Genomic DNA, 16,144 nt, shown 5'->3' with positions numbered 1-16,144 from the left:
TGGCTTCCCTCTGTCCCTGGAGCCGCGCCTCGCCTGACATGGAGGCTAGGCGCCAGGAGTGTGGCAGAGCTTTCTGCAGCCTTTGTAGGTTTATTACATTGGATCAACAGTTGCTAGTTCAAGGACGATCGTGGCATAAATGTACGTGGAAATATTGACTAAGCCCCAGTGTCTGCTCTAAAATGCCAGGCAGATGAAATTCAAACACTCTCTTGAAATTGAAACACAGGGTTGGAGTCTGGAAGTTCTCAGTGATCCCAGGAAAGTAGACGAGGTCAGTTCAAATGAAGGAACGGGGAGGGTGGAGACTGTGGAGTAAACAGCGCCCTGATTAATGAATTGTCAGAGTTGTCTTCCCCACTCTACAAATCCAGATTAGATCTTTAGCCAGGAAAATTAGAGGGAGGCTAGTCAGAATTAGTTAAAAGTGGGGATTAGGTAATTTTCAGAAAAGAAATTTAGGGTTATTATTTCTAAGTAAATAATACCACCTAAACTAATGGCTAATAAACCTGTCATTAGGAGCCACCCAGGTCTGCTGTAATGACAGGATATGGCTCATCGGCAATTAGCCCGTCCATTGTCTGCAGGCGAGTTGGGCTGTTCCATCACTGCCAGCCTTTCCCCTCTAGGTGAAATACTCCCCCGGTGCATTGCCCGGCTCAGCACAGCCCTTTCCCATGGCAGGACCGAACAAAGGGAGACTTCAGAGCAGCCCCTGTTCAAACTGTCACACGTTTCAAACGCCAGCTGGAATGAAGGAGCCCGGTGATGTGTGTGCTGCTTGTACACATACACCGGGGTTCGTTCAGCAGCATTAGTCCCCTCCCCGTATCCTGGATGTTGGGCCGTTCTTCTTCCCCTCCCCTCAGATGGCAGTTTACTATCATCCGCTTTGATGTTGGTTGAAAATCTTCAGCTCATGTCACTCAGGCACTGTTGACTTTTTCCTATAAGTGTCAAAGTATAATTTTTTTAAAAAGTTAAGAACATAACTCATATACAAATATAGAAGGAACACCTTTGAAAATGTTATTAAACTCATAAATTAATCAGGGAACACATGAAAAAGATAAAAGTGCTTTCAAGAGCAAATAAGGAATAGGGGTTTATATCATCCATTGGGAAAGGCATTTAAAAAAAAGAAGTAGAAATAAAATTGCTAGAATAGATACAAAATTGGTTTATGTCTTACAGGGCAATAAACCCAAACTTTGGGGGTTATGTCTTCTATCTGATAGAAACCTACTTGTTAACATGTAACTTCCCATGTCTGGGTGCTAATCAAATAGTCAAGAATTGCCAAACATAGGTATGTTCTCTCATAGGCACGGTCCTTGGGTGTGCCTATTAATCAGCGCTCGTGACATTGAAAGGCTATGCTTTCTACCTTTAGATCTTTTTTTTTAAAGTTTTAAATAACGTTTAAATAATGTTTCTGAACACTCAAAAAGGTTTCTCATGGTTCTGTGACTTTGAGGAAGGGAAAATGTTCCAGACGTGTCTGCAAGTCCTGGTTAAATGATCACACTGAGACAGAATCAGAAGCATTGGCTTCAGAGCCCTCACTGAGCTCCTTTGTGGTTCCAGGTTGTCCTTCAGGGCAAGCTGAGGAGATCTGTGGCTGGACACCGGGTGCTAGGACAGGAGCCCTAGCAGACAGTCCAGAACAGAGGTGGGAGCAGGGCCGGGGTAGGGGGTCTGGGAGGAGGACACCAGGAAGAAGGGAAAGGAAAGGACAGTCTGTCCTGAGTAGGTCAGAGCCATGGAGGGAGGGCACTGAGGGGATGGAGAGTCAAGAGGGGCGTGGGGACTGACTGAGCATGAGGCAGGAGGAGTGTTTTTGAAACTGCTGTGGCTGGGAGGCTGGGGCTGTCACCCACAGAAACGAGGAAGATGGCAGGAGATTTGGGCAGCCCCAGGGAGCTGGCTGTGCTCATGCCCCAGTTTCCCAGAATTCACCTCTGCAATGCTTTTACTCTCTGCTCTGGCCTGTTCCACCCTGCAGGGGGGTTACCTCCTCTTTGTCAGTTACCTGGGCACCCAGGCAGGGCTCATCCCCTTAAAAGGCCTGGCAGCTGGTGAAGCTGGAGGTGGGGGCGGTCCTGCAGACAGGACTTGAGGGCTTTGAGGATGGGTACAGGCTGAAAATTGGCAGTCTGAAAGCTAAACATGGCTTTTCGACCAGTTTTCTTTAGCCCTCAGTGTATATTTTAAAAACTGGATTCATGTCAACATTCACATGGACAGGAGATTCCCCAATGAAATGAAGCCAGAGTTCCAGTTCTTTTGTAAATTAGCAGGAGCCGGGTAGGGGCTGCTATCTCAGGCCTGGTCGCCTATATGGACATGGGGTGAGAGGACCGCGGCAGCAGTGTGCAGATTGACAGCTCCTATCTCCTTCTCTAACTTCCTTTCCTGGAAACAGGAAAACAAAACTGATGCTTACCCTCCTTTCACTAGGATTTAATTGAGGGGCTCCAGGGAATCGAATGCTGTGGGTAGGAACTGCCATACCTGTCTCTATAGCAGCCAGCACCAGCTTCCAGTTCCATCAACACGGGGATAAAATGATGTCCCTGACTTATGGAATCTTGGAGCAGAAAACTCCCTGAGAAGCCATTTGTTCTCACTGCTTGAGTGTTCAGATGGGAAAACCAAGGCCCAGAGAGGGGATGGAACTTACCTGAGGTCACATAGCAGGTTACTGTTGCCCCTTCCTGGGGGGTGCAGGCTTCCTGGGCATTAAGAGTCCCCAGTGGATACAATTGCCACATGTGAAGGACCAGCTCCGCCATATTCCAACCAGCTCTGCCATATTCCCTTATAGCATGGGCCTTGTGTGTGGAGATTGCCCTCCTCTGAGTAGAACCTGCAGCCCAGAGCTGTCCAGGCCGGAAGACCTTCTCTGGCCATGCAGCCTCCACCAGTGTCCAGCCCCCACCCTCCCATCTTGTTCACAATAATTCACGGCTTCTTAGTGGCTTTCTTCTTTCCCTCGCTCACACACACAGTCAGGTAGATAGAGGGGGAGTTTGGTTGGTGCCCTGTGGTATTCAAAGTGAAGGGTTTTCACACTGTCAGGGTAATGAATTCTGTAAGGGTTTGAAGAGAGGCACTGGGAGGATCTCCATGTCATGTGTCTGGGAGTGACAACCCCCAGTGGTTAATTACTGCCACACGATGAGAACCGAGCTGGTAGCAAAATGAGATAAGTTCATTATGAGCTAAATTTGAAGTTAATTGGATTCACATTTCCCCCCATTAGTGTACATAGAGAAAACCTACCTAGAAATGGGCTCTATAAAAAAGAAAAAGTTGCATCTAAGCAAAAAAATGGATAAATCAGGCCTAGTTACGTTGTGGAGTTCACGATGACGGGCTTTCTGAGATGTTAGTGAGACGGGAACCAAAGTTCCTGTCAGATGGTAGAACTGATGTCGGATTAATTTCATCCTGACAGACATTTTCTGAGCACCTACTGTGTGCCACGTCAGTGCAGGGGCCTTGTGTTGACTGGTTGTTAAACACCCCCAGCCTCGGTGACATGCCTGAAACATGTTAGCGAAGGAACTGAGAAGGTGAAAGTGCCCATACACTCCAAGATCATGGAATCCCCAGCTCAGTGTGGGGAAAGTCCGTATAGGCCATCAAAGCAAATTTAAGGCTAAAATCCACTCTGGGTTTTCCCACCAGGTGGTGTCCAGCCTCTGCTCAGGTTTAGACAGGCCTTCTTAGAAAGTCCCAGGCAGAGACCGGGACTGATGATGTTAATGCTCAGCAGAGACTAATGATGAAAACAAGAAAAGGTAACAGTTATGAAATCTTGTATCAATCAGCTATTTCCACAACACTACTGCTTAGCAAACCACCCCAAAGGTCAGGGCTTAAAACAACAATCATTGCTTCTTGCTCATGCTCTTTGGGGTTGGCTGGGGGTTGGCTGATGTGGGCTGGGCTTGACTCCACTTGTAGGTTGGTTGGGTCCATCTCTGCTCCATGTGCCTCCTTTCCTCCTTGTAGCCACCTAGCCAGGGCCTGTTCTCATGGTGATGGCAGACGTGCAGAGGGCACACCCAGTTGCACAAGCATATGACAAGCTTCTGCTTGCCAAATGTCTGCTCACTTCCCATTGGCCAAAGCAAGGCACATGGCTGAGCCCAACCTGAAGGGACAGAGAAGCATAGTGCCTCCACTAGGGGGAACTGCAGAGGGTTTCTTTGTAGTTTCTCATAAATTTATTTGATTTTAATAAGTTTAATATTGTGTTTTTTTCCTACATGTTTGGCGTCAAATTATCACTTGTTTTTCCAGATGATGGTTATAAGGGTGAGGGTAAGGGTTGTGGCCAACAATTCCGTCTTCCAGAAGGGCTCACTGGGCTGACTGTGCCACATGTTTCCATGCTTCTTCTCTCTGACTTCCTCACCAGACCCCCTGAAAAAGGCAAGTTATTATTACTGCCGAGGTGGCACAGCGTGGGGGCGGAGAGTGCAGATTTGCCAGCCAGACTGACTGGGTTTGAAACCTGGCTCTCTTAGTACTAGTTCTGTGACTGTGAGCAAGTCACTTATACTTTCTGTGCCTTCGTGTCCACTGAGTAAAACTGATATAATAGTAGCTCTCTACTAGGGTTATTGTAGGAATGAGTAGGTGGTGGTACCTCGCTCGTCGTTTCCTCTCTATGAGGGTTGGCTATTATTTGCTCTAGATAAGTGTTGGCTATTATTATCTTCATTTTACAGATGAGGAAACTGAGGCTCAGAATGGTTAAGGAACTCTCTCAAAGCCACACAGCCAGTACGTGGGAAAGCAAGGATTCGAGCCTGGGCCCAGTGCACATTCTTAAGTGCTGTGCTCTGCCACTTCCTTTCCATACTGAGCTGCGGTCAGCTTCCCTGTGATTTCCCCACAGGGTCTCATAAAGTTTATTGGAAATTTTATAATCAGTGAGGGTTCAATGGACTAATGTTCATGAACTGCCTACCCCAGTACCTGGCACAGAGTGAGGAGGGGTTCAGGGTCCTGCAGATGACACAGACGCTGTCAGTCTCTCCCTTCTTTGCCCAGCACATCACAAGCGCTCACTCAGACTCTTTGCTTTTGTGGCCAGTCCAAGGAAGGTCGATGCAGCCACAGGCCACAGCCTCTGTTTCTAGGGACATCTGCGGGATGAAAATGAAGCCATGGACAATGCAAAGGAGTTGCCCGGTGACAGGGACCTCAGAGGCAGAGTTATTTGTAGGCTACACGTGGCCATTGGTCACTACTCACTGTGTACATTGCCAGCCCTGAGGGCTGGGAGGAGGGCCTGGGGATAAAATGAGTCCCCAGGCTGAGTCCTGAACCTTGCTGGAGTTGATACCGGGCCCCACTGAGGCTGGAAGCTCCTAGCACCACCTGCCATTGTCTAAGGAGGACATATTAGCCCTCCAGGTAGCAGCTCACATTACAGGATTGATTGTGGAGTGTCCAGAGCTGCAGGCGCAGTTGAACTTTAAGGCAGAAAAATCTACTCACAGTTGAATTATCCTTTGTGTATAGGCACACACAGGCCAGTGTAGGCTCTTGGATATCACTGAGCTAAGAACCCTTTTATTTTTTTAATTGGGAAAGACTGACGCTCAGAGTGGCTGGCTGGTCCAGAGCCCCACAGCAGTTCAGTAGCAACACTGGGGCTGCAATCAGTTAAAAGGGCCCCGAATGGCCTTTTAGTCCTCGCTTACCCACGAATAGTTATGGGCACTTGCTATGTGCAAGGCACCGTGCAGCCCTGTCCCCATGGAGCAGACTAATCCTGGTGAGTTTATGCCCAAACGGGCATTGATACCCACCTTCCGTTCTGGCTTCTGACAGCCCATCTTGGACCCCCACTCTCTCTTTCCTGCTTTAATCTGCTCACCCCTTCCAGTTGCTGACCTGAATAATTGAACGTCCTACTTCTCAGCCCTCCTTCTTTGCTTGTTTTCTCCCACCCACCCCCTACCCCCACCCGGAAGCTCAGGCTGGGGCCCAGCCATCTGGGTTCAAATCGCAGCTCTCTTTCCTACTAGCTGTGTGACGTGAGGCAGGCCGCTTAACCTCTTCCTTCCTCCTCCGTTCCCTCTTTTATAACGTGGACATGATCACTGTTAGAAGCTCCTAGAGTTGTTAGGAAGATAAAGTGCGTGAATGTATGTAAAAGAGTAAGAGAGTCTGGCACAACCTAAGTGCCACCTCATCGTTGCTAATGTCATCTTCTCCAGCTTGTCTGTTCCCCTGACATGATCCTCCCTTCGCACTGGGAGGGGGTTTGGAGCAGGGGGATCTTCAGAGAAGGCAAATACCACAGATTTGAGGACCTAGAAAAGTCTTCACAGAGGAGCAGGTTCCTGAGGGTGGCATCTGGAGACTGCACGGAAAGTTTAATTGATAAGAATGGGAGAAGGACAGTTAGCACGGGAACAGCATGAACAAGGGCGCAGGGCTGGAAAAGTGAAGGGCAGTTTGAGAAATAGCCCCAGGGTCAGAGTTGATGAGGCTGGCAAGGTCACAGGTCGGTGGCACAGATGGAGGAGGGCCTTGGAAGCCAAAATAAACAATCTATACTTAATTGAATAGGCCGTGGGGAGCTGCTGAATCTAGAAAGGGGTTGATTCTAGACACCCAATACCTGGCTGTCTCACCAAACGTTTTCTACTCGTTCTAGTAAATGGGCTGATTATCTTGTGATTTTTCCAGACTCGAGATGTATCCAGCTAATGACAATTTTGGTGTTCCCCCCCCGCCCCAATGTTTATCCCTCTTTTATCTCTATCTTGTCTGCTCGTACTGGCTAAAACTTTCAGTACAGTTTTCAGCGATAACAGATTTCCTTGACATGTTCTTGTCTTTAATAAGAATGCTTCAGGTATTTCACCAATTAGGGAAGATGTTGCTCTAGATTTAAGATCAATATCAGATCAAAGAAGTATACTTCAATTCTTATTTACTGAGAGGTATTATAAGGAATTAGTATTGAATTTTAGCCAATGCCTTTTCCATCCTTTTGATATAATCATGATTTTTCTCCTTTGATACATGAATATGATTTCCCAACCAATACTTTAACATTAAATCATCCTTGCATACCCCAAATAAGCATTATTTGGTCATGGTATATTATTCTTTCTCTGATATTGCTTGATCAGTGAGATAGATTTTTTGCATGTATATTAAAAAATTATGAGACTAGCCTTTGATTTTCATTGTGATGCACCTTTGTTAAGTTTTTACATCAGGATTATGCTAGCTTGGCAAAATGAATTGGAAAGATTTTCTTAGTTTTTTACATATCCTGAAACAGTTTAATAACAGAAATACATATTCCTTGAAGGTTTAGAAGAATTTTCGAAAAACAAAAACAAAAAAACTTGTTCAAGAAGCTAAATGGATGAGGCACCTTATTTTAAAAAATAATTTAATTAAAAAAAACAAGTTTTTATATTTCTCCTATGATTATGGGTTGTTTATATTTTCTACCTCTTCTTGAGTTAATTTTAGTAATTCATGTTTCCTAGAAACTTACACTTTTGGTGAGATTTCCATATTTATTGGTGTTGAGTGGCCATGCATTTTCTTTCTTTCTTTCTTTCTTTCTTTTTTTTTTTTTAAATATCATCTCTTCCATATCTCTGGTTGTGTCTTCTCCTGATTCCTTACTTTGGAATTTGTGTCTTCTTTTTTGAATCTCTCCCTAGGGTTGTCTATCTTACTGGTCTTTTCAGATAACAATTCTTGGCTATATTTGTTGATGTGTCTGCTTTTCTGTTTCCTAAGTTGTTATTTTTTGCTTTTTGTTAATCGATTCCTTCCTCCTTCCCTAGGTTATTTTATTGCTTTTTAAATCTGGCTTCTTAAGCTGAGCGAGGCTTTGGTGAGGCACTGATTTTTCAAACCCTTGCTTTAGGGATCAAGGTTTGAAAACCTGTGTAACAGTGGCAAAAACTTTTGGGATTCAGACATGCCCAAATGAGCAGCTCCCCATGGAAGACAAAACCCAATCCCAGGAGCAGGAGAGGTGGATTCCAGTCCCAGCCTTGCCTCCAGTCAGCTGAGGGTCCTTGGGTACATCCCTTCCCCTCTCAGGATGATCTTATCCGTCTCAGGCAGCAGGTGGGATGTGGATCTTGTGTGGTTTGGCCCCCACGAGTCCCCTGCCCTGGGCAGCCTCCTATCAGGATAATAATGCCCTCCATCTTTCTGGAGGAAGATTTGGCTTCTTCCCAATGTGCTTCTGGTCCCCACCCCAACACATATGTCAGTAACACTGCCGTTGGATTTCCTTCTGCATAATGGAGCCAATAAGCAGTGGTGGCAGTGTGGCCTGAAGGCAAAGCTCTGCCTGGGTGTCCCGCTGAGACGCGAGGAACCTCTGGACTCGGGGACAGAAGCACAGCCAGGTGTATGCGCACGGCAAGTGGAATGGCTAAACATGTGGACTTGGACATTGGATTGCTTAGATTTGAGTCCTGGCCCTTACTGTGTAACCCGGACAAATTACTTGACCTTTCTACATCTCATGATCCTATAAAATGGGAATAGTATCAGTACCTTATCTCATAGAGTTGTTGAGGGTTAAATGAGTTAATAATTTAAAATTCCGAGAACAGAGCCTGGTGTTTTGTAATTTCTGTGTTAGTATTTGGGGTTTGTTGTTGTTATTAGGGTGTGAGCTGGAGGCAAGGCCCCGGTGGGAGGCCCCGGTGGGTTGGTGGAGGAGCCAGCCCACCAGAATAGCCCCAGCCATGGCTGTCTTCTCTACATGTCTCGCAGCCTGGCCCCTGGCACTACGACCTGTACTGACCAGTCTGCACTGCACTGGTTCTTGATCACGGAGGAGAGGGCTGTTATGGCCTCCAGAAAGCTCCTGCGTCTCTAGCAGGGCCACTTCCTTCATTGACTTAATAAATATTTGTAGGCCTGTGCCATTCTGACCTTGGAATACAAAGACATGGTCCTGGTGTTTACATTCTGTAGAGAGAGGAGCTGCCATAGAGGGTGTGGGTGCTGGGTTGGAGGAGGGTGAGAGGCGGAGGCATAAGATGGCTACAGGCGGGGGGCACAACTCTTTAAATCACCTTAGAAGTGTGGTCAGTTCTGCCAGCTCCAGTTTTCTGTTTGGTTTCAACTTCATTGGGAGTCATATACAGTTCATACGGAGGGTCAAGGACTCCCAGAGCATTGCTCCCGTCACAATGCTGCATGTGAAGAGACACCAGCCATGCTTACCCTACAGGATGCCCACTCCAAAGCCATGGAGGCAGTGAGCAGAGGGAGAGAGGCAGCCTCCAGGTGCTGGCTGGCTGGTCTGAATGACCGGCACTAGAAGAGCTGTTCCTTCATCCAGGGAACATTCACCGGCTGCTAGTATGTGCTGGCTTGGATTCTTTGGGGGTGCTGGTCAGAGGTGGGCCCTCTCCCTGGGCCATGTGCTAATGGGTCTGAGCTCAGAGTCTTCAGCCTATGTACCGCCTACACCACCTGTTGGGCCCTAGGGAAGGCTCCTGGGGCACGGCCTGGCTGTGTGTGGTCAGGAGCTGCTTCCTACACCCCTGGGCCTCTCTGGCCTCCCCAGGCCTCAATGGCCACATCCAGAAGAGGTCGAGGTTCTGCCCTCCCCTCCCCCATCCAAAGGCGACCTTATTTCCCACCCCCTTCCCAGCATGGCTGACAGCAGGTGCATCCCTTTCTCTTAGGACCAACGGCCAGTTCTACCCGCCACGGTGGGGTCCCATCCTCAGGGACCCACCAATAGTCACAGAACGGTCCACTCTCCCAAGGTGTGGCTTGTTGGTCTTACCCATGAGCACATCGCTGCATGCACGTAACTGGCCATGTTTGAAAGGGCGGTGGCCCTGCTCTTTCTCTAAGAGGCAGACAAACTTCAGTGGCATCTTCCTCAGAGTCCTGCTTCCTTAACACTTGGATATGCCATTCGTTCACGCATTTATTCACTAAGAGCCTACTAGGTGCCAAGCCCTGGTGGAGGCAGTTGTCTGGGTGATGAATGAGGTGTCACTCCTGCCCCTCCAGGAGCTGGCAGCTGGCCAAAGAGGTGGACACGCACGGGCATGTCTGCCCTGGAGGGCAGATCCCAGATCCCACTGCCCAGACAGTGCCTGGTATCAGGAGGAACTTCCTGCACTTTTGTTGAATGAGTGACTGGCTCTAGGCCAAAGGAGGAAGAATTCTGTCAGGACCAGAGCAGTAGGGGTTAGAGGTGGAAGGAGGAATCCGAGCTGGTGTTTGAAGGTGGGTGGTGTTGGGCCGCCGGCAGCTGGAGGATAGGGCACTTCACGCAGAGGGCGCAGCAGAAGCAAAGGTGTAGTGGAGGAGAAGGCTAAGTCCTACTTGGGGAGTAGAGAGCAAGGTGAGCTGGCCAGAGCTCCAGTTTCCCAGGGACACAGCAGAGCCGTCTTTGGTTCCTGCTGAGTGGAGCCAGGGTGGCTGGAGGGGAGAGTGTGTGTGTGTGTGTGTGTGTGTGTGTGTGTGTGTGTCTGCATGCAAGGGATGTGGGGAGCTGGGGGCATGTGGGTGTTCAGCGTCCAGACGTGACAAATGTGCAGATGTCCAGGGAACTGTGGACATTAGTCGCTGGCCATGGAGACACTCACCCTGTGATTTGTTGCTTTGATTCCTCAGGCCGCGACTTGGCGAGCACGACCCTCCCCGGGTACCCTCCACACGTCCCCCCCGCCGGACAGGGCAGCTACTCAGCACCGACACTGACAGGGATGGTGCCTGGTGAGTTTGCACTGTTGGCGTCTCCGCAGCAGGCAGTGGACGGGGCTTCAGGGGGGGGCATCCCCCCAAACAGCCCGGGTGACCTCTACGCTTCTGACCTGAATAAATCAGGCAGAGATCGGTGCACTCAGCCTCCTTCTGTACAGCTGGGCCTGCAGTGGGTCTAAGACCAGCCAGTGGCAGCACCTGAGAGGACATGAGAGAGAGGGGGGCCCTTGGCTGTCACTCAAACAGCCCCTTGCTAGCCACACAGGGAGTGTGAACACAGAGGGCTGCAGGACCGGGCCAGAGGCTGCCCAGCCAGTGGGGAGTGGGGGACCGCCCCCATCCTCTTTCTCCCCATCCTCTCTTCTTCCAACCTCCCTCCCTGCCCTGTTTGTGGGGCATGAACACAAGGAAGCCCCCCTGAGGTGCTCTCTTCCACAGTACTCCATGGGGTTCAGGACCATTGGCTGGTAGGTTTGTCACTTGATTCTAAACTGAACACTCTGTAGCCATTGAAACCTGATGCCCTTGGGGCCAGTGATGTGTCACTTTCTTTCAAGACATTTGGAAAGGAGGCCCCCATGTCTCCTTCCACCGTGGGGTGGCGTGGGGACAAGACAACACATTACGTGGCGCTGGCTGTCTGTGTACTAAGGCCATGAGCACAGCAGGGATACTCTAAGTATTGTTTTTTGAAAGACGTTTAAAAAAACAATCAGGGGGAACAAACAGGTTGAAGTGTTGTTCCACTTCCTTTAAGGGTTCATGCTGCCCCTTGTTTTGAGTCATTTACAGGAGCTACGCCACTCATCCAGTGCCGGGGGCTCTGTGGCCGCTCCTCTCCTAGCACAAACTGTTGGCTCTCTCAGCGTGTGTGAAAAAGCCTGTCCCCACCTAGGTGGATTTCTCTTTGGAGCCTCATAACAACTCTGAGAAATAGGCGGGTGGATCATTCACCGCACTTTCTTGGCGAGGACATTGAGCCCAGATAAGGGCTGGGATGTGCCTAAGTCACCCAGCAGGTAGGAGCCGTGACCCAGGGTGAACCACCCTTCGACCGAGGCAAGAGGGCCCGCTGTGTCCCTGCAGGAGGCCCCCACCCTCCATCGACCTGGAGAGTCTACAGGGTTAAGGGGACCTGTCCACCAAGGGTGCAAGCCTCTCTTTCTAGCCCACCCTTGGGGTCCGGCCCAAATAGCCCCAAGCCTCTTCCCCGACACATGTCGCAGGCATGTGCACCCCGGGGCTGAGGACTGGCTCTTTGTGGGGGGCCGAGAGCTTGGATGTGATGATTGGGTGTCCACACCTATGTGCCAGGCCGCACAGGACGATGGGTGGAGCCGGTAGGGGTGGGAAGCGGGGTACATAATAGCTCCGGTGGGCTCTCCTCACGCAGTCAGGTCCTGGCACAGAGTCCCAGAATTCTAAATTTGTTCCTGGCCTTCCAGGTTGTTACGAATGTACTTAACAAGGTAGGAGTTCAGAGCATGTTTCATTTAACGGTTTGTTAGCTTGATTTATGACTTTTAAATATGAGACATATGGGAAGTGGCCTCTGTGTAGCCTCTTGCCCTGGGCCTTGCCAATGCCGGGGAGGCCTACCAGGGTCACGCCTGCTAAGCCTTTGCCTTTTCTGATGCAAGGACAGGCCCATGCAGAGCTGGGGAAACATCCTGCACAAAGCAAGCGGAGGTGGTGGGGTCCACACCCTCCTTCCGTCAGCCCCCCACTCATTTCCCAACAGTCAGCAAGTTAGGGCAGGCTCAGGAGATGGATCCTAAGCCATCTCCTTAATGGCCCCTTGCATTTATATGACACTTAAACGGATGCCAGTGCTTTCCTAGGAACCCTCTGATGTGACAACACTGTGACGTGGGCACGATCTGGACTGTAATCCCTGTTTTCCAAAAGGGGAAACTGAGACTCGGAGCAGTTAGGGAATTTCCCGAGGCGGCACAGCTTGCAGGTGGGAGGGCTTGAATCTGCCCTTGCCCTGCAATTCACTACTCCTGCCTGTTCCATGCTGCTGTGTGTGCTCTGAATCCGTCAACGCCCGCTTCTTCTCAGTGATGGCAGAGTGGGGGGCGGCAGCCCCGGGCCCTGTCCCCAGGGCTTGTCGGTCGGTGAAGCAGAGGCCACCCAGCGGGCCCTGCTGGCTCCCCACTATAAACCTCAAAGAGTCTGAGTTCAGGGAAGCAGCTGAACTTGCCCGAGTTTATCCCAACGGAGCCTGCCCTCCGGACCCCGATTCCTCCATGATTCCTAATTACCAGGCTCAAGATGCAGGTGGCCATGGGCCTGGCAGAGCCCCCAGCAGGCACTGATGGCAGCTCCTTGCCCATGTGCAGCAGCAGCAGGACTCACAGGCCTGAGTGAGAGCGCAGCCTAACCAAACCTGCTGGCAGCAGCTGGACAGCGGCTACCAGAGTCGGCCCAGTGGCGTGATCCCCTGAAACTCCGTCCCCTGAATAGAGGGAGGGTGCACAGTGTAAAGGGAGGAACACAAACACAGTGGCCCGGGAGCCCCATGTCTTCTCCTTCTCTCCCTCTTCTCTTTCCTCTTTGCATCTCATCTTCCTTCTGCACGTCTTCTTTTCTTGACTTCTCATTACCCCTCCTCCCCCAACGGTCATTCAGGGCCAGACGTGGTGTCAGGGCTGGGACTCCAGGCTCACTGGCACGGTCCTTAGTTCCTGTTCCTCAGCATCCAAACCAACATCCCGGCTTTGGGACTCTGTTTCCAGTATTATTTCCGAATCTGTTTCTTGGATAGCTTCACAGGACAGTGCGGGCCCTCATGCATGGTCTTTGCTGGAACTGCCCCCAGAGTCGGCCCACCTTTCGGCAGAGCGGTCCTGGGACTGCCACTCAGGCATCACCATAGTCTGGCCTCAACTTGCTTTTTTGGCTTCTTCTCCCAGCCTGACCACTCACTGGTTCCCAGCACAACTCACACACTTACCGGTCAGTGTCCTTCCTTATTCTATGCCTGTGGCTTACACCACTTTCTGCCCTGGCCTGTGGGGATCCTGCGTCACCCTTCAGGGCTGAATGCACACATCACCTGCCCCATGGAGCTTTCTGCTGCAGCCTCCTTTGCGGTTAAAGCTTCATACTTGGTTTTATTATGCCACATGGACCAGTGTGTCTGTGGCTCAGTTAGCTGTGTCCCTGGGTGGTGAGCTCATTGAGGGGCCAGGCCCTCTGCCTTACTCTTGTCCTCTATACCCTTGCACAGTCCTTAGCACATAATAGGTCCTTTTGTGTGTCTTGGCTAAGGGAGGGAGGCAGGGAAAATTAATATTAACCCATATACTACTGTCCTGTGGCTGTTACATTAGGTTGGTGCAAAAGTAATTGCAGTTTAAGAGGTTAAAAATAATTGCCAAAACTTCCATTACTTTTGCACCAACCTAATAACAAGTTACCACAAACTTGATGGCTTAAAATAGTAGAAACATATTTCACTCACAGCCCTGGAGCCCACAAGTCTGAAACCAGTGTCACTGGGCCAAAATCAAGGTTTTGGCAGGGTCTGGAAGCCCTGGGGAAGATCTGCACCTTTCCTCATCTACCTTCTTATATCTCTTATGGCATTCCTTGGCTGTGCCTGCATCTCTCCAATCACCAAATTGTTCTCTGCCCCGTCTTTATAGCACCTTCTTCTCTGTGTGTCAGATCTCCCTCTACCTCTCTTATAAAGATACATATAACTGAATTTAGGGTCTACCCCGATAATCCAGGATAATCTTCTCATTTCAAGATCCTTAACTTAATCACACCTATAAAGAACCCTCCTGCCTCCCACATTTATTGGCCATAGAAGTCATATTCGTAAGTCCCAGAGATTAAGGCATGGATATACTACAACCTGTTGGTAGATTTCAACTTTGTTCAGTTCAACTTTGTTTGATTCATAACTTCTCAGACTTTGGACTCTCGGAGGCATTTATTTGATTGCGATGGTGCTGAAATTGATACCATAGCATAGCCCCCAGGGCCAGATTGGTACAGTTTGGAGAAACACGCTGAGAACGGCTTTGGGATATCAATTTACTGTGCTCTCGTCTCCGAGATTGTTATACAGCAACGGGCTATTTCACTATATGGAACAGTCCTCCCTCTCCGCCTGAAGTGAAATCAGAGAGAAGCTGGAAGTCTTCTGAGTCTTTCCCATGCTAGGTTTGGGGACATTGCCACCACCTATTCCATTTACAAGGGAAGGCTTCCATCTGTAAAGTTTGCTTTTAGGACAATCGAGGAGGCTTGCCTTCAGGTACACTCGGGCAGTTGAACTTTTAGGCCTTTATGCTTTTCTGTATTAAATGCCAGCTCATTGGCTTGGACTCTTGTTTAGTTTGAATCCTGATTCTGCCATCAGAGTATTGTCTGCCTTTTCTGGCCCCAGGGCATCCCCATGTCTACAGAATGGCTTCTTGGTCTTCTCTAGTGTTTGTGGATTTCAGGTCCTGCAGCACTGTGGACCCCGGATAGTCTTTTGCTGATCAGTTACATTGAATAAAGCAAATACAGCCACATCCTATCAACTCAGAATGGAGACAGTTTTCAGATTTTATTTTCATCAAGTCCTAGCAAATGTCAAAAGTTTTTCACCAAAGATTCCATAGTGTCTTGACCAGTAGAAGTACTTGGTTCTGCGTGAAGATATTTATACAACCTAACATATGGAAATGGCATTTGAAACTTAAAAAAATTCTGGGCCGAGGGAAAAGAAAGGGGCGTTCATTGCGTTTTGGCTTTAGTGAGTCCAAGAAGCAAGGTTCCTCTTTGAGGTGAACCAGCCAAAATTGCTGGGCAGCCATGTGGTGAAACAGAGAGGCTGGGTGGTTAGAAGCATGGGCTCTGGAGCCAGACTGCCTGGGTTTGATTCACCATCCTGCTTCTCACTAGCTGTGTGACTTGGGGCAAATTATATCATTTCTCTGTGCTCTGGTTTCCTCCTCATCTATCAAATGGGGATGATGACAATAAATGAGTATGAAATGATGTAATATATGTAAAAATCTGTAGAACTTTGCCTGGCACATAGTAAGTGCCATATAAGTGTTCATTATAACGATGCCGGTGATAGTGATTCTTTATACGGGGTCTGAGCTGGGTGTGTGGTGAGAAGAGAAGCCTTGCTGGCATGCCAAACGCTGGCCTGGCTGAGCTGGCATTAAATCCAGAGCTGGCCAGCAGAGCTCATACTCCATGGCACCCATGGGTCAATGGGAACACCAATTAGAGAAGAATCCAGTCACAAAGGAGAATGTTTCCAGGCAGGAGTGGGGACAGACTCTGAATGCCGCGGGTCTGGAGAAAACAGAGAGGCACGTGGGTTGGTCTAATTGAGTAGTGTCCTGGTGAATGGGGTCTGAAGCTGTCCTGTGAC

The 16,144-nt window shown here is 49.3% G+C and overlaps 1 protein-coding gene across 5 annotated transcripts in view; it reads left to right on the top strand.

The window, feature by feature from the left end:
- The window catches only part of PAX5 (paired box 5), a 188,873-nt gene that overhangs the window by 134,940 nt on the left and 37,789 nt on the right, over nt 1–16,144 (top strand). For all 5 annotated transcript variants that reach the window (XM_033123658.1, XM_033123660.1, XM_033123661.1 and 2 more), the window contains one exon: nt 10,663–10,764. In XM_033123658.1, the coding sequence (XP_032979549.1) occupies nt 10,663–10,764 (102 nt within the window). The remainder of the gene's footprint in view (nt 1–10,662; nt 10,765–16,144) is intronic.

This window comes from Rhinolophus ferrumequinum, chromosome 12 (genome assembly GCF_004115265.2).
Source record: "Rhinolophus ferrumequinum isolate MPI-CBG mRhiFer1 chromosome 12, mRhiFer1_v1.p, whole genome shotgun sequence".
Lineage (NCBI taxonomy): Eukaryota > Metazoa > Chordata > Mammalia > Chiroptera > Rhinolophidae > Rhinolophus > Rhinolophus ferrumequinum.
The sequence above is the reverse complement of the archived record's forward strand: the minus strand, read 5'-3'. Positions and strand labels throughout refer to the sequence as shown.